General features: G+C 44.3%; 1 protein-coding gene across 1 annotated transcript in view; it reads left to right on the forward strand.

Moving 5' to 3' along the window:
• The first annotated feature begins 9,502 nt into the window (after positions 1–9,502).
• Positions 9,503–26,364, forward strand: part of LOC139351103 (diacylglycerol kinase delta) — a 65,738-nt gene continuing 48,876 nt past the window's right edge. Inside the window, exons 1-3 of the mRNA XM_070992786.1 lie at positions 9,503–9,749; positions 10,928–11,282; positions 12,607–12,711. Coding sequence (XP_070848887.1) covers positions 11,190–11,282; positions 12,607–12,711 — 198 coding nt within the window. The 5' untranslated portion in view covers positions 9,503–9,749; positions 10,928–11,189. The remainder of the gene's footprint in view (positions 9,750–10,927; positions 11,283–12,606; positions 12,712–26,364) is intronic.

Consider the following 26,364-nt stretch of genomic DNA (forward strand, 5'->3'; position numbering starts at 1 on the left):
ATTGATTTTTTTTTTTTTTTTGTGGACGTGTGTGAGTTCATTCTTTGGATTCACAGTGGATTTATCACACTGCAGCACCAAAGTGGCCCAGCGATCGATGAGATTGTCCTTAATTTCACTCCGTTCATCCTAAAAGATCCACTCGAGTGTCACTGCGCACAATGCTTCAATCCCAGCAGCCTCAGGGACGCAGAGAAATGTCACGGTATTATTAACCAGACAGCATTTACTGAATATAAATCACACTGTGCGTCAGTCTTTTCAGATTTCACCTTTCTCATTTATTGTGATGTTTTTAAACTCTCTGTTCCTTCTTGTAATTTGCGATGCAGCTTTCGAGCTCGCTCTTCATCTCTGCGCTCTTATTGTCTGGAGGCTGATTGTTTAACCGCTGGCACGTCTGATTGACTGGCGCTTAGATAAATATCAGCTTGAAAGCTAGCATCTAACTGACACAATGCCATGAAGCGAGCCACATATACTGAATAGACCCAGTAAGATCGTCAGTTAGAGATTTATAGTCATTTGCAAAGCTCGTTCTGCTTCACTGCCGCTGCTCAGACTCTTTCTAAAACTTGGTAAATTAATTCCCCCTGGAGGTTAGGCAAACCGCTGCGAGTCTTTGTGGTTAACACCTCTGGGCTTATCTCTCCACCTCTGCCTCTACTGTAACTGCTGCTTCACTCTCATTACTGTACGGAGTTTGAGCATGTTCTATAATCAAGCGATGCATCGTCACAAGCTGTTTTTCTTATGAGAAGTTGGCTTTTTGGAGAGACGTGGTTCTCACAGGACGGCCGCGCTGCAAACATATGATGATCTTATAGATTATGATGCATTGCTGTAGATTAAAGCAGCCATCAGGATATAAAGGAGTTCAAATGAGCTCAACCTGAAACATCTACAGCAGTAAAATGCAGCAAACACACGAATGCAGCAGTGATATTAATCCACAAACAGCAGATATGAACATTTTACTGCAACATGAGGACTTTTAATTTGTATACTGACGAGGAATCCAGGAATCCAGGTACTGTAACAGTGGATCGGCTTTGGGAGTGTTTGAAATGTTCCCTAAATGGTAAACTGCCTTGGCGACAGTACTCCAACCATAAAAGTAATTTAAGTGCTGTTCTGGAGGAGCGAGCAGTCCATAAAATTGTTGCTGTAGTTGAAAAACTTGTAAAATCAGTTTTGTTATTCTTAGAGCTGTAATTACTTTGCTTTTATGAGTGAACTTGACCGTCTCTGAAACATGGAAATCGTAGTTTGTGCAAATCAGATGTGAAAAGTTTTATAAATTAAATCCTGATGCAGGAGAATCAGAAATGTTGCCTACATTACCCACAATGCAACTCCACTGCTGAGTTTGGTAAGAGACTCAGATTTATTACAGTATGCGAGTGGAAGTACCTCAAAATTAAACCTGAGTAAATGTACTTTCACACCACAGCCTGCAAACAAATTTAAAGTTTTCTGTATTCAAAGTACTCCTCTGGGTACTCTTGCCACTCCCAGTGCTACTCTTGCAGCTTCAAGTATTCGGTGTACTGCAGTGTACTAGCAGCCTGACAGACAGACAGACAGACAGACAGACAGACAGACAGACAGACAGACAGACAGACAGACAGACAGACAGACAGACAGACAGATCCTGATGGTGGATGTGATTTTTGAAAAGTCTCGTTGCAGCGTGTCGCTTCATTAGCAGCTCAGTGTTTGCGCCGCGTGAACGCAGCCCGGTTGTAAAAGCTAACAGGATGTGTTGCTGTGCTCTTTGAGGTTACCACCTGTTCGCTCGCTCGGTCTTGTGTTCTCATGGAAACCAATATGGTGAAGAGCTTGGCCAATCAGACACACAATGGCCTCTTTGTTTCTCCACTTGTGTGTGTGTGTGTGTGTGTGCGTGCTTTCCATCCGCTGCCATGTTTATGCTGTTGCTCTCGTTGTTGAAGTCTAAATTGCGCCGCAGCTCCGTCACGCCGTGCATTCATCTGATCTTTTCCCTCCCGTCGCTCACCTGTAATGTGCAGTCAAAGCTATTAAAGTTTGACGTGCAGTCTGGCACTTGTGGCTGTTCAAAGCAAACCTGCTGCATTAGCCCAGACTTCAAATGGCAGATGACTCAAATGTTCCTGATCTGTGATTTGCACAGGGGTATTTATAGCTTCAATAGATCGCAGAGGGCTGGAGGTACTCACATTTCACCTCTTCCTCTGTCTCCCTAAATACTGTACACCCCTTTCTCTTCTTTTTTCTGTCTCTTGTGTTTGATGATTCACGCTGTCGTCTTCTCCTTCCTCTTTTCTCCGTATTACGGACTCTCAGTTCGTGAAGGTATGTGCACTGTTTTTCCATCCAGTGTCATTTCACTTATCCGCCGTTTAATCTCTGAATCTCGCCTCGAGGTCGGCGTAGTGGCTGTTCACCAGCTTTCAATTATGCACAATCGTCCTCAGCAGAGGTCGTTTGAAGACGTCTAAATGGTTTTTGAGCCAACGCGGCTGAGGCGTCCTTAAAGCGCTCAGAAAAGAAATGGAAATTCAAGCGTTTCCACTCCCATGATGAGGAGGATGAGCTGAGGAAGATCATGTGATACGAAAAGCTCCAGATCAGCTACTAAAAGGACCTTCGGCCGGGATCGTTTGTCGACTTGTGTTTCCAAGCTTAAGAGAGAAAAATAATGGTGTTTTAGTAGAATACCTTCAAACTGAAATGTTCGCTTTTGTAACAAAATCCCGCTTTTATAGACCCACAGAAACAGGAAGTAGCCTCAAAAGATCCTAATTTGTTTTGGCTCTTTAGAGCCATTGTTTGGTTTGTCCGTTCAGGGCTTCTGTACAAACATGGCTGACTTCCCTCCCTCTGTTGATACTAAGAGCTTATTTTCAGCACATTATACACTAATGAAAAGGTAATTATGAATATTAATATATTGCATTTCCACCAAAAGATACAGTAAATCCTGTACACTGCACCTTTAATAGATTAAAAAAAATCTCAATGACCTCATATCCAAAATAATATCACAGTAATCTTTGATGCCAGCAGCCAGTTAGCTTAGCTTAGCATAAAGAGTGGAGACAGGACTATTTCTGAGTTCAGACCCAAGAAAATAATCTGGCACATAAGCCTTTTTAAAATGATGATTTTTACTGAAATATGATACATTAATTATTGGTAGGTGCATTTCATTGCCTCTGGACAGAGCAGGCTAGCTGTTTCCCCCTGTTTCTAGTCTTTATGCTAAGCTAAGCGAACCACTGCGGGCTACAGCTGCACATTTAGCACGCAGACATTAGAGTGGTATCAGTCTTCTTCTCTTTTAGCAAGAAAGCAAAAAAGGATAATTCCCAAAATATCAAGCTGTTCCTTCAAGCCATCAATGTTTTGTCTCCATTTTCAACACAAAGCAGCAAATTCTGCACTCTCCCAGTGATAAAATATCAAACAATAGCAAATAACAATATGCTGGGATTGGATTTATGTAACATCTGATGGACACAGTTAGTTCAAATTTATTATATATCAGAACTTAATGTATCATCAAGTCTTCGATTTGAGCCTTTCACTGCAAGAATATTGAAATAATTTCCCGTCATTATGTTTTTACCTGTTTCATTGTTGACGATGCAGGAAGACAGACATAACTTTAATAAGGGCTTGTGTCTGTGGAGGGAAACAGCAGTGAGAGGTTGATATTGAGTTTTCAGATAAACAAAATAATGATCCAGCAAATCACTCTAATCCTCGCCACAGACAGACATCACAGCGCTGAATAGCTGAAGCATATTCTCCCTCTTTGTCGCCGTCGCCTCCTTTAATCTCTCCGTCTCACCCTCTCCTCTCTTCAGGAGGCATTTCGTCTCCCCCTCTCTCTGACCTGTCTCACCCCCCTCTCTCTCTCGTCTGCCGCTCCACATCTCTCTTTTTAAACCCTCCTCCCACCCCAAGCCTCATTAGCGCGAGCAGCGATTACCCCCTCGCTGATCAAAGGGGAAATCGCAGACTACACTTAATAATTGATGCTCTTTAACAGCTTATCGTTTGACTTCAACGCTGCTTTTCATGCCTCCAATAGCTGCTCTTCCTCTTCAATGTCTCTTATTTACCCCTTTCTCTGATTTTACACTGCATGCTGAGGCTACACACTCCAGATTCATTTGCAAGATAATTTTTTTTAATGGACGAATAAATCACTAGGTGGCAGCATAGTAACACATGGTGCATACATTGACAGGCAAGTATATAAGGATTGAGTGTGACAAGCTTGATCCCAGATTAGCAGGGGATGTGGAATAACTGCTGCACCATTCATCTTTTCATTTATCTCTTCAGCTCCTCTAATTACCCAATCAATAAGCCCCAGGTTTGACTGCCGATCGATTGAAATAATGTTCCCCTGACCCATTAATGACCTTTTTACGACCTCTTAAAAGCATATCAGGGCTTTGCCGAGCCTGTCTCACGGTCAATGAGAAGGTCAGTTAAAAAAACCATTAAAGTCGAACTGAAATCCCGTTTAGTCATTCCTCTTTTTCTGGTCAAAAACAAAAATAAAGGTTCAGATTTCTTCTCAGATAGGAGAACAAAAGGTCAAGTGATTTGCAGAGCAGACACTGATGCCCTAGCAGATAAAAAAAAAAAAAATGCAGTTTAATCTCAAAGCTTTAAATGTCTAAAATATCAGCCAAGCATTCAGAAAAAGTGTATTTAGTTCTATTTTTATCAGTGCAATTTCAGTCATGGCTCCAAACCTGCTATTTTAAACGCTATCATCACAAATATGTGGGCTTCGCTGCATTATTCAGGATGCAGCTGAATCCTCACTCAACCTTCACAGAGTATACGTCATTTGAAAGCACAAAGCCTGTGTGCAACAGTTGCTTATTTTGCAGCGTGATTGCTTTAGAAAACCCAGAGCAATAACAGACAAGCATATGCAAGGAAAAACCTTACGTTCTACCGTGTTTATGCCTCTGTAAAATGGTTTCAATATCACATAAGTCTTCTTGGCAGTGAGGCTCAGAGAGTTTTCTCTCAGAAGAGACCAGAATCATGACTGTAAACAAAAGGGCTCAAGGGCAGTAACCATGTTATTTTGGGATATGTCATTTCCGGCCTGTGCACAAAAAGGGAAAGTCCTTTTGATTCATATAAGAAAATGGGATTAAAAAAGTGGGATTTACCAGTAAAAATAGAGACATTAACTTATGCAATGACTGTGTGAATATGAGGATTTTTCCCCCGCACAGAAATAGCTGCTACCAGACATCTGTGAATGCTCTTACATGACTCATTTTGCAATATTTGTGTGTAGGTTTATTTTAAGATCTGATGTAACCATTCCTTATGCCGGTTTAGACTGTGTGTGTGTGTGTGTGTGTGTGTGTGTGTGTGTGTGTGAAGAGGTATCTGTGTAGGAGCCTGGCTTGCTGGTGGGTGGTGAGAACATGAATGGCAGTGGGATTAAGAGTGGGATTCAGGCATTTTCCATCTGCGATGTGGCCTATGTCGCCCAGTTTGTTTCATAACACCAGACAGGCTTCCCTGATGACGCACTTTATAATGATGATGATGGTGATGATGATGATGATGATGATGATGGTTATTTAGCTGGAGACCTAGTAGGATACTTTGAGTCTCTTGTTAGGAGTTAGATGAGAAGATCGATATCGCTGTCGATATGAAGCTACCGTTAGCAGCTAGCTATGTTAGCTTGGCACAAAGACTGAAATTACTCTTAGTGCATACAAAAATAATTCACAATCTTGTCAAAATATTGCATCTTAATACTGCATCTTAAAGGAAGTTTCTTGGAGAAAGTCAGATTAAAATATCTAAACTACTCTTATGTAAATATGCTAAACATGTAGCAGTAGCTGTTTAGCTTAGCTGGGCATAAAGACTGGAGATGGGGGAAACGGCTAGCCTGCTTCTATATTCCACTTAACAGCACCTCTAAAGTGCAATAATCAAGGTGTTCTATCTCCTTTGTGTAATTTGTACCAAAACCAATTCGTAAACACAAAAATTTGTAGTTTTACAGAGGTTTATGTGTCGAACTATGACCAGTAGCTTCCTGGATACGCCGCTGATTGCCTAGCAACTGTTCAGAGCCAAGAAATAGTCCAGCTTATAACTAGCTGTGAAATGATGAACTGCTGTTTTTCACTTTGGTTTTGCACAGATTCAACAAACGTGTTAATTACTAAGCTTTAGAGGCGCTAACAGGCTGATTTTGTCACTTTCGGACGGAGCCAGGCTAGCTGCTTCCTCCTGTTTACAGTCTTAATGCCAAGCTAAGCTAGCTAGCAAGCTGCTGACGCTAGCTTCAGTCCAGACATGAGGCTGGTATCAATCTTGTCATGTCAAAGCGAACCATTGACCAATGAGAGTGCATCTGCCATTGAAGCAGCATGCAAGCCCAAACTCCAAAATACGGACATAATGAGTCGAGATGGACCAGGGCAGAAAATAAGCTGTATGTGTAATACTGTTGCATTTACAGAACTACTGAATAATGAATATTTTCCCTGCAAACAGCAGTCATGACAAGTGTGTGAATGCAAAGCAGAAGCAAAGTGTTAGCTGCACATTATTACAGAGATAAATACGGGGGTATGAGGATAACTGCTAGTGAGAGATGAGTACAGGATGTGCGGCAGTATGTTCGTATTTGCATGATGATAACGACGGCGGCGTAATTTGCCCTCAGTTTGATACGTAACACGGAGCCGTTAATTATCTCTTTGTTATCGCTTTCTTTGATTGCAGAGCTCTGACTGCTGCTCCCACTGCGCACCGCTTGGATGGCAAAGAGAGGAAATTTGACAACCTGTTAGCAGCTCCCTGGAAGAGCTTGAAGGAGGTGTGTGTGATGGAGAGAGCTTCACCTGTTACTCCTCCTCTCCTCTGCCTCATCACACAGCCTTATCTGTCGTTCCAGATTTGGGGAATAATGTGATTTTTCAGGAAAAAGAAATGCAGAACAATTCAAGCACTTTATTTAGTGCTTGCTCAGGTATTTCAGCCAGCTTGCAAAAAGGTTAATCTAATAAAGAAATGGTTGAAATTTAACTTAACACTGGACAAAACAAGTAATTTGAGGAGTGGGATTGGCATGTCTCACGTTTTTTTTTTTTTTTTAACATTTCATGGACAGTGTCCCGAGAAAAATCAATAAAGAAAATAACCTTAAGCTGCGGTTTTCACAAATTACGTTCTGTTCAGATGTATTTTCGTCCTTGGTCATCTTCCTCCCTTCCTCTGCTCCATCCTTCAGTCCTTCCTTCCCGCCGTTGCCAAGGGCAACCAGAGGAACGAGCTGAATACAGTAACACTATCACCTGATTGGCTTGGGTGGGTGGGGGGGGGATCCGGCAGGTGTGTGTTCACGTGTCTGCCTTTTCCTCGCCACTGACGGACAGTTACAACCTGATGAAACACACAAAAGCAGGTGGAGGAGGGAGGTTGGGGAGGACACACACACACACACACACACACACACACACACACACACACACACACTTGGTGTAAATGAAGTGACTGTTGGCAGGCTCACAGCTAATTCAGCATGAATATTTAATCAACTGTAAACAAATTACTACAGCACTGAGCGGTGCCAGTGTGTGTGTTGCGTTGGTGCATGTGTGTTTGTCTTTCTGTATCTGTGTTAAGTGTGCACATGTTGCTCTCTCTCTCTTTCTCCCTTATTACAGCGGGTGTCTCTCTCCCTTCCTTGCGGAGCTCCGTCTCTCTGTTCGGTGTGGGCTTTCCTTAACAACAACACACTCAGGGAGCTGAAATCCGAGCTCAAATCAGGCTGCAGATCAAGACTCGAGAGTGCAGAAGTGCAGAATTTGGAGTGAAATAGATGTTTTTGCCTGCAGCATGAGTATTATGTCACCAGATTTGAGTCAAGCAGCAGTTTGCATCCCTCTCATGCAAAAATCCAAAGCCACCTACTTCCCAGCATGGTCCAAGATGTTTAATTAATCTAAAAGCTATCTTGGCCTCTGATCCCTTCAAACAAATCTACTCGTGACCCTGCGCCACAGGTTATGGCCTCGATGTAGAAATAGGTGGTGAGCTGGGCAACCGAAGAGCAATTTCTTCTTCTGAGTTTGTTTCGTTTGTGTGGTTTTAAGACCCCCGAGGACATAGAAGTACCCAGTATTTCACAAGAAATAGCAAAAGGCATACAGAGTAGTTGTGTGTAAGTTTTCCAAATATTTCAGTTCAAACTTGGAGGAATCCATAATTTTATTCAAGGTAAAGGTGTGTTTCATTTGGTTGTCCCTCAATGGCACAATATAACTTTTAGTTGCTATAACTTCTGGGGAGATGATGATGATACTTAAGAGGTTCAGGAAAGACCTGAGCTAGCTAGCTAATGTAGGCTAGTAATGTCAAAAATCTTTAATACCTCCTCTGTAAACATGATTTCTGCCTGGGTTACATCAGATTTTCATTGGCAATGGTGGTTTAACGATCAAGACAACAACTCCCATGATCCCATGCAGCTTGTTATTGTTTTGATTGAGAGACCCCTTAGCTGTGCCTTTAAACATCATATGACCCTTAAGATTCATCTCTTGGTGGCCACCAACTACACTTGATTAAATGCCTGATTCGAGTTTTAAGCCAAAGTCCTGAGAAAGAAATGCAGATTTTAACATCTACGCTGCATTGACTCAATCAAACAGCGATATAATTAGCGTAATTTAGCACATCAGCAAATGCCACATTCAGCCAAAAACCATTTAAATTCCTCCAAAAAAGTATGTCTATCCTTATATATGCAGAATATATAAAGTAAGTGATTTGATCAGCAAAAAATACATCTATACACCAAAAAAACAAAGTTCAATTACAGTCCTATCTTTATGTTAGCTTTGGCCACAAAGACAGCATCTTGGTCTGTCCATGTGACAAATTAAAAATCATCGTTTGGATTCACTTTTTCCACCCATGGGTACGACCCGGTAGACCACCAGAGCTTTTACAACAGCATTTTTCTACATAGCGCTTCAATGAAAAAACACCTGAATGTGACATTAATCGATTTTAACTCTTCATTTTAACTGATGCTTAGCATTGCTGTAACTCCATAATCAACTATTTTGAAGCGCTTTAATGTTGTTAAGCACTCAGAGGAGCAAAATTTAATGGAAAAAAACGACCGAACTTTTACTTTTTTCGCTCTGCTCACTCAACCGTTTATATTTGTTAGCATCTGGTTGATAATTAGCCTCGTGTTTCTGTCTCGTGTGTACATTAGCCTCGGTCTCCCTCGCGCTCTCTTCTGCGCGCGAATGCGTGTGTGCGCGCGCGTTGTTTGCTCTCAGTTTAACCTCGGAACAGCGATTCGAGGCGACTCATCACGGCCGCTTTCAAATCTCTCTCTCTCTCTCTCTCTCTCTCTCTCTCTCTCTCTCTCTCTCTCTCTCTCTCTCTCTCTCTGTATCTCCTCGCCCCCTGCTCCCTCCTCTTCCTCCTCCCCCTCCCTCCCTCCCTCCTCTTCCTACCTGATTCAGATCCGCTCCGACGCTATGCGTATGACCGCGTCTCTCTCTGCAAGGCGAGCACCACCAGAGAGACCCGCACGCCGCTGCTGCTGACCGCCGGCCGCCCGCGAGCACCCAACGCCGGCTGACGAGCGACCCAGGCCGGGCAGCAGGAGCGGGAGACACCGCCGCTGATTAACCCCCGCCGGAGGAGAAGGAGGGAGACGTTAACGGGCGAAGGTAAATAATATCCATATTTTATCGACACATGAGAGCACAGAGGGGGTTTATTTGTGCGGAGGAGGTGGCCGCGCGGTAACGGTGGCCGTCCAGGTCGCTGATTTATGTGTTCGCGCTTATGACAGCTGAGCCGACTGAGCCCATTTGACGAATATGCGGGAGTTAAATTGAATATTGATCTTTATTTTGCCGCCGAGAGCTCCTACACTAAACGGCGATACGGACGGAATGAATGATCAAGCTGGCTGAGGCGCACGACAGCCTGTTGTGCATCCGTTTTTTCTTTCTTATTCATTTTTTTCACACCCGAAAGCCACAAAAACACCACAAAACACACAGAAAACCAACGTGTGCACGCACAGGTGTTAGTATTTTTAAATTTGGCCTGCTTTAAACAGGAGTGTTTTCAAGTTTGCTGTCATCGGGGAGTGAAGTGGGATGCAGGCAGGTTTTTGTGTCCACATCGCAATCAAGGAAACGCACGCAACACACACACACACACACACACACACACACACACACACACACACACACACACACACACACACACACACACACACACGAGCGCGCCCACCTGCACACACACAGGTTGTACACACACTCATTTATACATGTGTATGTGTGTGTGTTAATGCCGCTGCATGCTAAAACACGCCGGATCAAATGCATGAGACTCAGCGGCTGTTCCACGTGCGGGGGCGCGTGCGTTAACGAAATGAAAGCACGCAAGCGCGCCCGTATCAGATGTTATTGCATGTGTAATGCAGGGCGCGCTTCCTGTAGTGAGCCATAGGATCAATCCCATCATCCCCCCATCATGTATTTGCCTTTCATGCCCATCGTTCATCTTCATCATCCTCATCGTCACGGTGGTCTTGACCGTGCCCAAAGGGCTGCTCGTTTTAAACACGCAGGCCTTTAAACTGTAAAAACCTGAGTGTTTTCTCACAAGCGCAGGAGTAAGTGAGGAGGAACCGAGAAGGAGAAGTGGCCGTCATTGTCTCTAACGGAAAGAGTGCCATGGAGGAGGAAGAGGAATAATTAATAATAGCAGAAGAAGAGGGAGTTGGGGAAGACAGTTTGTTTATATGTTCCTTAACTTCCAGCAAGGGAGCTGCCAACCACCCCCCCTCCTCTTTTCTCTCCTAATCAATAATTCATTCCTCCATCTTTTCCAGAGTTGGCCCCGGATAGAGAGATCGGCAAGAGGACGAGTGTGGCGTCCCGGAGCCTGCTGTCCCATTCGTCATCCTCTCCTCTCTTTCCTCCTCCTAGCCAAGCTTTCACCTCGCCAAACTCCGCTCTCTCCTCTTCTTCTCCTCCTCTTTTATCCCCCCCTATCCCACACACACACCTGGCAAACTTCGCGTCCAGCTCCGCGTCCACCGCGCCGGCGTCCTCCCGCTCCCTCCGTCCTCTGCGTTCGCCCGTGAGCTCGTCATGGCTTCCAAGCTGAACCCTAACGTCCTGTATGTGGCAGAGCACGGCGAGTCGCTGGGGTCACCCCAGGCGGACTCTGAGAGGACTCATATTGTAAGTACTGTTCAGCCTGCTTTTAAAGCTGCAAAGTCAATGTAAAATATGGCTGTTTGGCAAAGTGGAGCTGCAGCAGGGAAAGAGGAGATTTACTGTGTTTGCCTGAATCGTGTGCACAGGTTTCACTGCTACATAAACGCAGACTCCTGACTCCCCAGATTTCCTTTACACGTGCATGTTAATTGCAAGACTGGTTTTGCAGCCCCGCACTCGGCTGCTCCTGCACACAGAAAGTCAACTCTTACTCATCCTGCAGGGGAAATAAGACATACTGCACAGGCCTCGTGGATTTCAGCTGCAAAATAGCAAAATTTCACAACATCTTAACGTTAGACATTGAATCTTCACCACAAATGGGGCAAAGTTTATCAAAGTAAGCAGTCAGATCTCCTCAGCGCACAGGAAGCGGTGAGTAAACGCGTCACTCGTGTGTTTACAGTGCGAGACCGAACAGGTCAAGAGAGATTCATTCACTTCCAGAGCAACGAGTCGCGAGTGAGTGTCTAAAAAAAGGCATCTTTGGTGGTCAGACTGTTAGAAGTGACCTGCAAGAGCAAAATGACCGAGAAGCTGATTCCAGACATTCAGTGGTTCCCGATTTACGTTAATTTTAAAGGCTGAGGAACCAAGTTGATTTCCCAGAAATGATCCACGGAGGACTCTGAAGGCCTCAAGCTACCGCTGATGACTCGGGGGGTCAAGTCCTTGGTATTTTTGGGGCAGCATGCACAGTGTAAAGAGACACAGAGGACGCAGAAGAAAGGAAGAAACGCACCAATCATTAGAACAATTAACCGCTATCTTAATTTATCCCTCAATAATCAGCTTTTAGACCGCCATGCCGCCAAAACAATTAAAATGATGTAAAAATATCAAGATTACTAGAACATTTTAAGGTCTCTTCTGAGATATTTGCTTGAGGTTTTGAGCCCAGAATGTCTCACATCGCAGCTTCGGCTCTGCTTTGAAGTCGTTTCGCTGAGGCTTATCGAAGGTAAAATCTCACACCGCAGATCTGAAGGAGTTATTCGTTGTTTCTGCGCAACAAAATCATTTCATGGACCGATCCACGTGTTCGTCTTTGGCTTTTTTCTGTGCGCTTCGAGCGAATTTGACCCAGTTGGTGCTGGTATATGGTCTAAAAGCAGTGAAGTGGCTGTGAACAGCAGGCTGAATTTCTCTGAAATCAATGACAGGGCTTGAGTTTGGTTTGTGATGTCCTCTCACATCAGGTCTAGGCGGTATAATGAAGTAAATCTGTGCTTGAAAGGCTCCTGTTACTGTACATTAGTCGTACCTGTCATCCTTCCTCTCCTTCCAGGCTGGAGAAGCTGGAGAGGAGTCCTCAGACAGCGACGGGGAGCAAGAGGAGACGTCGCACAAGTTGATCCGTAAAGTGTCGACCTCGGGACAGATAAGGGCCAAGGTAAAGTGTGTGTGCGTGTGTGTGTGTGTGTGTGTGTGTGTGTGTGTGTGTGTGTGTGTGTGTGGAGCCTCTGCAGTGTTTCATCCATCAAACAGGCTTCCCGGGGCTTCTGGATTACCATCCAATCAGGAAACATCAGAGAATTTTATTTTACAGCTTCGCCTCTTGTCGTCTGGTGGTTCAGATGTTGGTTTTCAGCTGGACGTTTTTGAACCCCCTTTTGAGAGTTTTTTTTTAATTTTTTGACTTTATACATATTAAAACAGGACTCCGCCAAGGTAAAAAGCAACATTAGCGAAGCGGGGAGGGATGAAATATTTAGCTTCGTGGAAGTGCTCTGAATTTAGAGGAAAGTCGTGGAAGTTTTCGTCAGGGTCGCGCCGGGAAGCCTGATTAAACACTGGAGCTGCTCATTTATTTAGGAGGAATTATAAACATTTAAACGCCTCGCAGAGGAGTGGATGTGTGTGCGTGGAAGTCATTTGAGGGGCGCTCGCTGCATCGCTCAGCCCACTGAAGGGTCTTTCGCTGCCTCGTCTCTGTCAGATCGCCTCTTTCCTGTCTAACTTTATTAACCTTTAAGTCCGACCTTCGACCTTATCCGACCCTCGTCTGTGTTTGTGAAGGTCAGCTGACTTCCTGTTCAGGCCTGGCGGTGCAATCTGCCTCTTACCGCCGCTGTGATGACGAGTTGTGTTAAAATCTCTGATAGCCGATCTCACATGATTGCACAGTCTCTCAGTGGACGGCTGATGGCTGCGTGTTGGCCCTCGGACTGCGTTTTACAGGAAGGTATTGATTGTTTGATATTGGCCTCTTACTGGCAAACACACACACACACACACACACACACACACACACACACACACACACACACACACACACACTCGGTGTGCCTCATTAGCTATTGATGAGCTAATATCCACAATGAGAAATGCATTATTTTCAATGCACAAACACAGATTTGACACGACTGTGCGATGATTATCATGCATGTGTCGTCGTGTTGAAATCCAATATCACAGGATACCCGTCAACCCCTGTCGTCATGGGGACAGCAGCCCGTAATGCCATGTTTGTTCCTGGAGCAGATCACGGTTTAGGATATCAGTCTGGTATTGATTGGCTAATCTCGCCGTAATGTGGTGTTGAGGGCGATGCGCACGCCCATATAAGGACGTGAGAACACCACGGGCAGCATGGCATTTGGTTGATGGGGGGAGATAATTATAGGTGAACACCACAACCACAACGTGATATGTTTACCTTTTATTTGGTGTGTGTGTCACATGTGGTTTTGTCTATGTCTGTATTAAGTAAATATATGAAAAAAATGTGATTTTTTTGTCAAAAAACTTTTTCCTGGCCTGAATTTGGCGCTGAAGTTGAAAAGCGATGAGTAGAGTTCACACCAGCGCCATACAACATATTTCTGACCTCTTCTGCAGTGATGTCATCGTGCAGCTCCCTCCCTATTGGCCGTAAGAAGCTGCAGCCTGCGGCGGCTCGGGATCTTGGATTCAGCAGCTGTCAATCAAATTTCTCAGATTAGTTCTTTGTGTGTTCATGTTTCTGCGTGTGTGTCGATTAGACTGTGTGCACCTACGGTCACGTGATTTAGATTAAGCTAGTCATCGACTCCGGGATTATGCCCAACAATGGCCTGAGCGGATTAGCGTGTTCGTGTATCCCTGTTTGCTTTTGTACATGTGGGTGAGAGCATTTGTTTACCGGTGTGTGTGTGTGTGTGTGCGTTTTGTTTACAGCCTCTTCGTCGCATGTTAAGCGTGGCCTCCCTTCGTTTTGTCCCCCGCCTGTTACCGTACTCGTTGGAGCAGCAGTCTGCTGGCGCACTTGTCGAGGAGGTGCTAATTCTCCTCAACTGTGACTTGACATCCTGACGCCATTAGATTAATTCAGCTGCTCATCCACAACTCCCTAAATAATTGTACAGATGCAGCGATAGAGGGACCTTGAAAGACTGGGGGACGTCCGTGTCGGCTGTAATTAAATATCTTTGGTTTGGAGATGAGCTTTTTGATACCGGGGCTCCAGTAAAGCGAAATTTATCTCACCAGAAGCCGGAAAGACTCACTGAAGTCACTCCTTGCTGTTAATTCTATGAGATTTGAGAATAATAGCCGTGATTTCAGACTGAAGGGGTTTAAAGTGCAGTTTTGTTTTTTTGTTTTTTTTTTGCTGTGTCATGTTGAGCCTTCACCCAAAACTCACACCCCCATCCTGCCAGGTTCATGGGTAAATGCTCGCGCTGTAAATGCTGCTGCTGTCATGAAAGTGACTTTGACCTTGGAGGTTTGCTAATTGCCTGACTTTCTAAAACACAGCCTGTAGACGCAGGACTGGATTTAACGTGTGTGTTCTTGTCTTGAATCTGTCGAAGCTTTTGGCCCGAGGTCTGAAACTGTGCACGGCTGTCCTTTTTTTAACGGCCTCTTTCAGTCTTGCACCAGCCTGTCTGTGCAGAGATTACAAGAAGTGAACCCAACCCACCGTGCAGAGGAAACGAGACACAAATAGCCCTCGTGTTTCATTCGTTAGATAAAGACGGGCGCGAGCTGCGAGGTGTTAAGACGTGTACCTCGTAAACCACATTGCCCCCCGTTCAAGTCAGTGTTGCATGTTACATCCTCCCTGTCCTCACACTTCCTGCCTCTGCTGATGTGTCACTTAAAGGCAAAATGCCCAATAACGCTAACAACATTTTATTATTATAGTTTATGTATTGGAATAGTTTATAGTCTAACTTTAGTGAACCAGAAGTCCTCATAAGGTTAGAAGTCCAAGTCCATGTGTGTCTGTGCCCATTGCCATAAATCCACTGAACACATAACACATACAGCCGATCAATAGCATACATTATATCCAGATATGTGAGGCTTTATTGTAGCGGAGGACGGCATAATTCACAGTCCAGCATAGGTGATCAATACGGTGATGCAGCAGATCATGAAAGCCGCCATGTGAGGAGAAAGTTTGTTCACTGTGGTCCATTTCAGGACAAATACCATAAATTAAGAAAAGGGATTTCCACGTTAAATGTCTGACATTTACAGCAGGGGACTTCAGAGGACTTTGTGTCAGTGAGACGTCTTCACTTCTGTCCATGGAGGACTTACTGAGAGCTTTGTTATCTGGACAACACTTAAATGATTCGCTAAAATTATGTATGTAAATGCTAAAGTGTATGAGACACCTTTGATTTAAGTGTACGAAGCTCTTTTGATACATAATTTGCAGTTTTTTTTTTAAAGTAATAATTATGTGTTAATGGCTTTATCCACGACTGACAATGTAAAACTGTAAAAACAAAGACGTAAGATGCTCCGGACCTGAATTTTCCACCTGCTTCAAGCTTTGTCTTTGGTAAACTAGCTAACCGCTAACATGCTTGCCAACTGGGAACATGTGCTAGCCAGTCAAAAGACCTCTTAGCTTCGATTTTCTCTGCAAGTCTGCTGTGTAGTTTACTCCAATTTGGTGTTTCGTTCTAAGGATTGTTTAATTCAATAAGAGCAACCAAAGACCAGGGAAAAAAATCTCTCTAGTAGCATTTATAACTGACAGCAAGCTAGCGAACTTGCTAACTGATTGTTAGCTTGCTAACTGATACTTAGCTTGTTAAAAGACAGTGAGAAGATGGTGGAAAGGAGGAAAAAGAAGTACTTTATTGATCCTGGAAGGGAAATTGAAGTGTTTCAGCAGCAGTTCACACACACAAAACTCACGCTAAGCTAACCTGAGGTAGCTTAGCATCACACTCGGTCATTTTAAAGACTGGCAGTGAAAAGCGTTCAGTTACGTACGAAACGTAAAGTTACGGACAAAGTTACATATGAATCTCCTCTAATCAGTGACCTGTGACTTCCTCTGATTTTCCTGCCGTCTTTTTGTTTTTCTCTGTCTCTCCAGGCTGAGTTACATAAGCTTTCACACTCTTTCTTCTTCCTCCTTTTTCCATCCTCTCCTCCTCCTCCTCCTCCTCCTGTTTGCCTCGCTCTCATTTGCTGTGCGGAAAACAACGGCGACTCGGGGAGAGAATGAGGCGGAAGAGCAAACAGCTCCTGTGAACTGTGTGTGTTTTGTGAGCTGTGTGTGTTTTGTGATTTACGTGTGTGTGTTTGTCGCCCGCCGCCCCGACTTCAAAACGGCCAATCACGCGAGCTCTAATCGACGTGCACGTTCTCCTTCATGTTGTTTCCATCGCACCTCTTCTTCCTCCTCTGGTGTCCTTTCTTGCTCTAACTTTTTAATTTGATTTTTTACATTTAGGTACTCAGCATCCTCTTCTTCATCGAACTCGGCCATCTTGTTGTTCTCCCTGTTCCTCATCACTCTGTTTTTACGTTATTTTACTGTTAATGGATCATCGGCACCTTGATGTCTTTTTTTAGACGTGAGCGATCGATAACTTTTCTTCTGAAATAGCAGCACTGCTTCAGATTATATAACCAGTCGTATTTCTGGCGCTTTGAGTGCTGACCAACAGGTAACACTTTTTTTTTTTTGCGGTTAAAAACTCAGTTCCTGTGGATTTCCTGCATGCCGCTCTGGAATCAAACCCCCGCTATATTTGTTCTTTTTTATCTGCATCTCGCTCCCAGTGCTGAAATCTGTGTGGGTGTTGACTGCAATAGAGATGAGGACGAGTTATAGATGTGTGTGTGTGTGTGTGGGACGGTAAACAGAAATGGCTTGAGGAGAGTGCGTGAGCGTGTGGGATGGCCAGCGTTGTGCACTGGGCGCTTTGATTTATGCCCTCGGCTTGATGTGATACAGCTGCAGTAGCGTGTGGGTCAATACTGAGAGGGAAGAGACGAGGGGAGAGAGGGATGGAGATAGACAAAAGGGAGAAAATTAGTAAGTGGAAGAGGGAGAGAGAGAGAGAGATGGAGGCTGAGTTATATAAGAAATCCACCCAGCAAACAGCAGCCTCTAATCACCATATTTACCCTCACAACAGGTTGACGGGGCTGTCGAGGAGGCGGCCCGACTGTTTAAGACGCGTTGCTCAGTGGCTGGTACAAAGGTTGCATAAAACACATTGTTCAGGCCGAACAAACGTTTTCTACCGTGTGGAATATTTGAGAAGCCCCTTTTTAGACATGTTTTAAATCGTTAAGGGTGGCTTTATTTGCCGTGCTGTTGATAACGCCGTCCGAAACCAAGCCAGGTCACACAGCTGCCTTTCATGTGTCAGACATAGTCTTATTCGTTATTGTCCATCTGGAGCGGCTGCTCGTCTTCATCAGCAGTAAAAGCAAACAATTTTAGATTCACGGTGTTAATAGGTGGTTTTCCATCCAGCAAAATCTGCGTTGAAGCACTGAATGTTTTAAAAAATACAGTTTTCAGGCTTGGACAAGGTGCAGAAGTTCACCCCCTGATAATTGCATAATCGTTGAGGATGTAAACGCACATTAATTCACGTTTTTTTGCTGATTTTTCCTCAAAATTCTTAAAAATTCGCACTGAACTTGAATGGGAACTCTTATAAACTTAAATGTCATTGTCAAATCATGAAGGTATTGGGTGAAACAGTATAAAATTAGACTTTTTTTTGTCAATTTTCCCAGATTAAGCTCTAATTTAAGACTAAAGGACAGAATATTTAAAAATTTTAATGTACGTGATTTAAAATAAAGGATGGAAATGGAAGTATAGTTAAAAACTGCAGTCATTAGGAAGCATTTGTGTAGATAAATGTATGGCAGTGAATGGATTTTTTTGGGATCGGGGTTGTCATTAATATTGGCCTGTATTGACCTTCAGAGCAGCCCCAGTTACAGTAATAACCAGTGTCACGGATGTATTTTATAGCTAATCTATAGCAAAGTGGCTAACTTGCCAAAATGGACACAGCATGTATTATTGATTTACTTTAATGAAATTAGCAGGCTGTTAATCATACACGCATGAGTGTATTCAACCATGCGCATTCACACACACACACACACACACACACACACACACACACACACAGCCTAAACACTGAGTTGGTCTGTACCAGCGTTTGCTAACTGGAGCCTTCCAACTCAGTTTCTATTGATTTGACCTCATTGTCCCCCGAGACGCCATACTGTCCAACCAGGGATCTCTTAACGCACTCAAGAAAAGCAGGAAGTCCTCGAACACACCACTGAACACTCAAGGAAAGAAGGAAGTCCTTAAAAAGCTCAGTTCAACATGAAGAAAGTATGTTTCCTCGAACAAACTGACCGACAGTTTCTTAAAAACTCGATTTTGAAACATTTCCTCAGACATGTTACTGTTTATCCTCACTATAATATGTGACGTTTTAGATTGAATCTTGACTTTTTCATACATTTCCAAAGACTAAAGTGCAAATGTAGATGACAAACTCCAGCTGGAAACGGCAGATATCACTGGATCCATTGTTCAAATAATGGATGTGAAATTTGCCCAAAAATATGAAAGCAAACCGCAGGAAAGCGTGAAAGTGACTGAAGTCACTCACTTTGTCCTTTTTTGGGAGGCTTCATGTTAAATTTAAAAAAAGAGGAAACCTTTTTTTGTGGCACGATTTCACACCTCACTTCACTTCCTGTCTCTTCTTTTTCATCCTCTTTTCACTGTTTATCTTTTGTGTCCCGCCTTATTTCGATTCCTCTTTCATTGCTGCCACCTGGTTGTGCTTTATTCCTCCGGCCTTGATCTCTACATCGTCTCTCTCCTCTCTGACCTCCCTTGTTCATCATCCCGTCCTCCCTTTCTCCCCTTTCATCCTGTTCTCCCTTCATCTGTCTGATAGCTCTCATATTTCCTCGTCTCTGTAGTAAAAGTCTCTCTCTTTTTGTCCTTTTTTATGATGCACTGTCTTCCCTCCGCTCACTTTTACGACCAGTCTAACGTCCTTAATTACAAATGAATCAATATCCATCAGACCAGACAGTACGTGGAAAAAAAGCTTGTACTTTTGCAGAGGAAATACTGTGTTTCAGTACTTAGATATGGGTGCTTTTTTAGATCGTTTGTGACTGATTCAGTCAGTGAAAGATGCTAAAAAAAAACTCCCAAAATACTGCTGACGTTTCCTCGCTTGTGTCAGAGGTTTCAGCTTCAACAGCAGATGACGTTTTCTCAGTTGTGAGTTGTTGAATTCGGGTATTTTCAGGTGATCGTTCCCGTTCGGACTCGGGGTCGTGCTAACTTTACTCTCGTTACCTCTGTTGTAGAAAACTGAAAAGCAACAACACAACATATATCGTAGCAAGCAGCTCGTAAGCTTTCCAATAACCAATAACCAAATAACTTAAATTTTCCATTTCAAACTTTGAGTTTGAGCAAAAATAAGCACAGAAATTAGGCTTCATTAGCTGTTACAGCTAACTGCATTGCAGTATACGGCACTTGCCAGCTAATAGAAATAGCTAGCTAAAAGTTAGCATATACTCTGCTATGAAAATGAGAGCCAGTTTGAAAAATATGTGAGTTTTTCTTTCAGCGTTTTTGATTTTAAACTCTGTACGTACGGGAATGTGGAAACAATTTCAAACTCTCAATCATTTCAGGCGATAAAGTCTACATCGACACAAACACCTAGCTGGCTCACGAGCTAGCAGCGAGCAGTAAGCTAACCAGTAGTCCGCCGTTGTTTCAGACGTGTGCTCAGTAAGTTTTCTCGACCTCTTCTCTATTGGATTCCCCTCTGAGAGCTTTGTTGCTGGTTACAAATTATAGATTAATCTATGTTTTTCATCTATTCACGGTATCAACGTTTGCAGAAGATCGTGAATATGTGAAACTTCAGCCTTCGAAGATGCTTTAATGAAACTTTAATGAAAGCATTTTGTGTCCCGTCAGGTCGATGCATCTGTGGAGCTTTAAAGGGTCTCACCTCAAAAGTCACCCATGATTTGTTTCTTTTACAATTATGAATGTGGACCATGAACGCCACAGAGATTGATATCAGCCTCTAAAAGGTGGGTGAAGTGAGTTTACATCGTCGTATTGATCTCACTCCATCTCCCCATCGCTCTGCCGCCGTCTCAGAGCCTCTCCTTTTCCCTTCAGTCCTCCAGCCTGAACCTCCCTGTCTTTTTCCTCTCCATCTTGCCCCGTCATTCCTCCTCCCGCCCGTGGCTATAAAGTCTAAACCACCATTAGACTTCAGTCTGCGAGAGGCCATTAAGGGAAGTGTGTGTGCGTAAGTGTGTGTGTGAGACAAAGTTGATGAGTTATCTCCAGCAGCTGTGTCTAACATAGTGACACTCACTTTGGAAATGTGCTAATGATGAGGAGACGACAATATCTCTAGTCTCTGTGTGTGTGTGTGTGTGTGTGTGTGTGTGTGTGTGTGTGTGTGTGTGTGTGTGTGTGTCTTTAGTCGCTAATGAACTTATTTGCGCTCTCAATCAGCAGCAGCTGCGTGTGTGTTTGTGTTATCGCTAATGAGCGAACACGTTTCAGTCTTGACAGGTGTGCATTTGTCTTCGTCTGTGCGCTGTGTGTGTTTGCGCGTCGAGCTGCTAATGTGCTAACGTGTGCTATCAATCAGCGGAAGGTGTGTGTTTGTGTGTGTGCGTGTCCACAGGCATGTGCTGTTTATCACGTCCTCGTCTCGCTCTCTCTGCTGTCGGCTGCCTAATGGAAGCTGACAACAGAAAGCACGAGCTCTGCCGTGTTTGTCTCATGGATCTGGACAGATTCACGTCAGAGAGCGATGGCGTCCGCTCGGCCGGTTCACGTTAGCTAAAACGGCAGTTTGTAAGGTACATTTTCTCAAAGTTAACCCATGCTGTTACATTAGGAAATACATGAAAAGAAACCAAATGTCTTACTTATGCATGTTTTCTTTAATGTTTACCACCGTTTGAGGCAGTAAATGCTTTAACGCACCCGACTGGAGAATTAGCCTCGCCGGCTGTTTATCACGATGCACCCAGCACCCGATATTAGCGCAGAGATAGCGGATGGAAATGTGCATTACTTTGCCTTTTCTTTAGCAGATTTTCTGGAAATCTTGTTCACGCTTGTGTTACATTTGCAAGTTGATTTGCAAGACCTGGAAATAGGTTGTTTGCAGTCATGTGGCGTTAAATTCAAATGGAGGGCAGGAAGTGAAAACCGCAATGGACAAATTGGAGGAAAGTTCTTACTGGGCGAGTTTAGATGAAATTATGAGACTGATTTCTGCTACCTGCTCATTCGTTCGGGGTGACTGTCGTTTTGTTTTTGCTAGGGTGAGTGGCTTTTATTGTCCTGTGGATAAAGCTAGCTACAAACGCTCAGTGCTGCGGTGCTGTCACTTTAAATCCATCACTATAGATTTATAACAATAGCTAATGTTACACCATTATCCAACTCAACTCCTCCCCACCGCAGATGCTTAACAAGACACTTTATCCATCATTATTCAGTCAATTCTTGCATTTTTCACTGTACTGTACGTATAAAAGCTCCTCGTGGTTCCTCGTTTTGGTGGATTTGAGCAATGTAAATGACTCTGAACGGGCATTTTGAGTGTGTTACAGAGCTTGAGAATATCCTGGTCTTTGCCTCATCGTTGAAAACAGTAAATGAGAACTATTTTTAAACCAGGTCACAGGTGAAGTCCGGCCTTTGAAAGCGCTTTCTTGAAACGAGCGGGAACCTGATTTCACATTGTGAGCCAGCGCATTAATGGCACAAAGGAGGGAAAATGGTGCTGCTCTTCCAGAGCAAATGCATCATCTAATAGCTGATTTGCAGTCAATGTGAGCCTTTTCCTGCTGTTTCCAACAACAAGCAGCCTATTTTCGTTGGCTCTGTTCCTTTGTTTTGGCAATTACATTGGTTCAACGTTATTTGATTGCAAAATGGGGTAATGTGACGCTGAAAATGCTCCGCTGAAGCTCTCCCGCCTCGACGCGACAGCACTGCTGTTTCTGTAGGAACTCGCCTGTTTCTGACTTTTACGGACCATCGGTGCAGCTTTATGTCAGAGAAAACAGGAAGGACATGCCATTAAAATACCTATCTGACACAGTCAGCTGAGAAATATGCAAAAATGTGACAACTTTATTTGAGATGCGTTCGTGCTCATGTCGTGCACATTGTGTCTATCAATGCGACGCTGAGGCTTCGCCGTTTCCTCTGCTGCTGTCGCTCCTTTTTGTCCTATCAGGGCCACACTCCAGCTTCTCTTCTTCTTTGCATGTCTTTTTTCGCAGTTTCCCGTTTTAATTTTTATTTGAAACTCGTTCCCTCGTTTGGTTTTCGGCCTCTGTGCACCTTTTCTTTCTAACCCCTCTGTGTCTTCATCTTTCTCTGTCGCTGTGGCCAAAAATAGGCTCACTCTTGGTTTTTGTCAGCTTCTCTCTTGAAACCTCTTCAACAGGAAGCAAGACAGCCACCACAACACACACACACACACACACACACACACACACACACACACACACACACACACACAAACATGTTGCTTTTGCAATAGTGCTGTCCTGAGAAATCAGATGATTTTTTTATGATTTAGTTTAAATTCTTTTTGGCTGCAGCTCAAAATCAGATGCGTGCGTGCGTGCGTGCGTGCGTGCGTGCGTGCGTGCGTGCGTGTGTGTGAGAGTGAGTGCATGTGTATACGTGTGTGCATTCATGTGTCTGATTTTGTGTGTGTGTGTCCACTGGCTGTCACACCCCCTGACTTGAAGCACCGCATGAAGAGCAACAGTCAGCAGCATAGAAAAAACACATCTGCTAATGACACTCGATGTAAAGACTACACTCTGTGTGTGTGTGTGTGTGTGTGTGTGTGTGTGTGTGTGTGTGTGTGTGTGTGTGTTCAGTCTTTGTTGCACCAGCTCTCTTCACTACACTCCCCCTGATGCATTTCCTGCTGTTATCATAATCATTATGGTCACTGCAGCTGCTGCTCCTGCTGTGTCGATGCACGCTGAGCCACACAGGTGAGACAGGTGACGCTGTCTGTCCTCATCATGCGAGGTACAGCAGTGAGGCGTCTCGTCCTTGTTAGAACTTAAGGAGGTGACATGAACCTCCCACATTACGCCCCCATGGGTAAGATGGCTTTAAACTTAGTGCCTGTTGGACCTGGAATTGGTAAACTTACCCAAAACCCAGAATTCTGCAGGCTGGCCAACTTCCTGTTGGGCTGCATTTCCTCTTGCAGAGTTTCTGGAAATTTGATTAAATCTGCGCCATATTTGCTGCATAAAGTGTCGCTTTTTTTAAAGAAACGTCTCTCTGGCAGTCATCGGTGTGGAAGTGCAGTGTATGTCCGAAGTGGAAACCCAATGCCAGTGAATGGAGGAGAGACGGAGTCCTGCCAATCTGTAGCGTTAGCCTGCCAAGCTAACGGCCAGTAATGATTTGAAGTAAAAATACATCTTTGGCCCTCAAGTTTTGGTGCAGTCAAATCTGACAGTAGCATTCGGCTTTAGTATTAATAGCAAAAAACAATTTATTCACAAATCCCGTGGACTCAGTATTCAGCACTAAACGTCCCTGCAGGTGTTTGTCCACGGAAACACACGTGTGACCTCGTTTTACATCGTTATTGTTTGTTTTCCTCTGTTCGTCTTGTTCCTCCGCCTTCGGCCGTGATGCTCTCAGTGTATTTTCAGACCTGCGCTGGTGCAGCTCAGCGCTTCCCTCGTGGTGAGGAAGCCTGTGATGTGTCCTCCCTCTGTGCAGAGACACCTTTTGTATGCCGTGAACCTGTGTTGGTGTCCGTTTCACTTCCTGCGCGCCGTGCGGCACAGGAGGGCTCCCCTTTGTGCTCCTTACATCACCTCACAGCTACAACCGCTAACTCTGATGCTGCTAATTCTCACTGCTCGCCGTGTGCGTGCACGGTGTGCGTGTGGTCATTCACAGCGGTCTGAGTCCTCATTCATGCCTTTAGAGAGACTTCAGCTATGATTTGAACGCTGTTGTCAGTTCAGTGGACGTGTGGCGTGCTGCAGGATGCAAATGACGAGGCTATCTAACCTGCACCGTGACCGCGCACTAAAACACGACCTTTGCCCCGCCCACACCCCGCCATCACCTGCTGTACGCTGAAGTACTGCATGAGAACATGGAGACGTGGTATCTTTGTAGTTTTCAGGATTAAAGGTCACAGAGAAAGAAGTTGAGAAACACTGAGGTGGGAACAAAGGGCAGCCTAACAAAAGAAGAGTGCGTGTCGAGGAGTCGATGGGTCAGATGTTGTTGAAATCGTTGGCAGGTCAAAGGAGGTCGCAGAGGTATTAGTAAATCTTACGGGAAGCCGAGTCTGAAAACCCGAGCGAGGCGCAGAGAGAGCGAGAGTACACTGGCAGCAGGGTGACTGTACTGGAAGGATGTGGCTTCCCTTCTAAAAACAACACATTTTATTTTTACACTGCTCTGCGTGTGTGTGTGTGTGTGTGTGTGTGTGTGTGTGTGTGTGTGTGTGTGTGTGTGTGTGTGTGTGTGTGTGTGTGTGTGTGTGTGTGTGTGAGAGGTTTGTCATAATGAAAGCCACACACACATTAAAGCAGATAGATAGTACAGCAGAGACGGACGGGTGGACGGGTAGATGCGTAGATAAATGATGTGGACGGATGCATGGAAACCTGATTCAGTCACGTAAAGGAAAACCAGTTCACAGAAATGGATTTATTATGAATCTGCGTGTGTATCTGTGACCTTCATCGTTCCTCCTCATCAGCTGATTTAAACATCAACTCCCAGTGGAAATGGGACTCAACTCGAGGACCGCTCACTAGCTCACATGGTCTTCCTCAGCCTCTCAGAACTTAAATGTTGACCTTGCACCATAGACTATAAATAAAAATGGATGACGCGGCTCCGCCAAAATAAAAGTCAGTCCCTTCGACAGTAACGTGGTGACTTCATCCTGCTCGTATAGGCCATTTTAGGTCGTTCCTCTTCTTCAGATCTGTGCTTTGAAGCTCGGAGGACCGAGGAGACGCGCTCCGTGCGCCGGCTCTCTGAGTGCAGAGGCCTTGTGTTTGTCAGGAGGCTGCGTAGGCGCGCCCCCCACTCCTGTTTACACTCTCACAGCGAGCCGACAGCGGGAGAGAGGAGCAACGCAGCGCGTCCCGATGGCGAAGGAGGCGCACGGGGTCATAACCTCTCTGTATTTTTTGTTTTTCTCAAGATAAATTGTGATTTCTGGCCCAGGACCAATGTGAATTAACCTCAAGATATCCAGCATTGTTTTCTCTTGACCACAAGTGAAGTATTTTATTTGGTGTATTCATGATTTTTCCCCGTCAGTGCTGCTGAAGAGCTCAGCAAGCCAACACACCTGAGCCTAGATGCTCACTTATTCATTAAACAATCAACTGATTAAGCTGAAATGTGACAAACTGTTTGAGTCCATCTAAAAATGTGACGTTTTTCTTTGTTCTGTAAGGCGCTAACTTGAAAATCTGTCGGTTTTTGACTGGTTGAGCATCAGTTTACACATTTATCTGTAGATTAATCATCCGTGATGGCTGAGAGGAGCAGTTTCATGGTAACATTAAGACAGATGGGAACTTTCACCTGTCACCTCCACTCTGAGCTTCTTGACATTTTCTACTTCCTGTTTACGTTTTTCTGCCTCACTTCCTGCCGGCGTCCAACTCCAGCACCTTCATTTCACTTAAGCAAATCCGGCGAATCTGCAGCATCTCAATTAGTGAG

This window comes from Chaetodon trifascialis, chromosome 23, assembly GCF_039877785.1.
Source record: "Chaetodon trifascialis isolate fChaTrf1 chromosome 23, fChaTrf1.hap1, whole genome shotgun sequence".
Lineage (NCBI taxonomy): Eukaryota > Metazoa > Chordata > Actinopteri > Chaetodontiformes > Chaetodontidae > Chaetodon > Chaetodon trifascialis.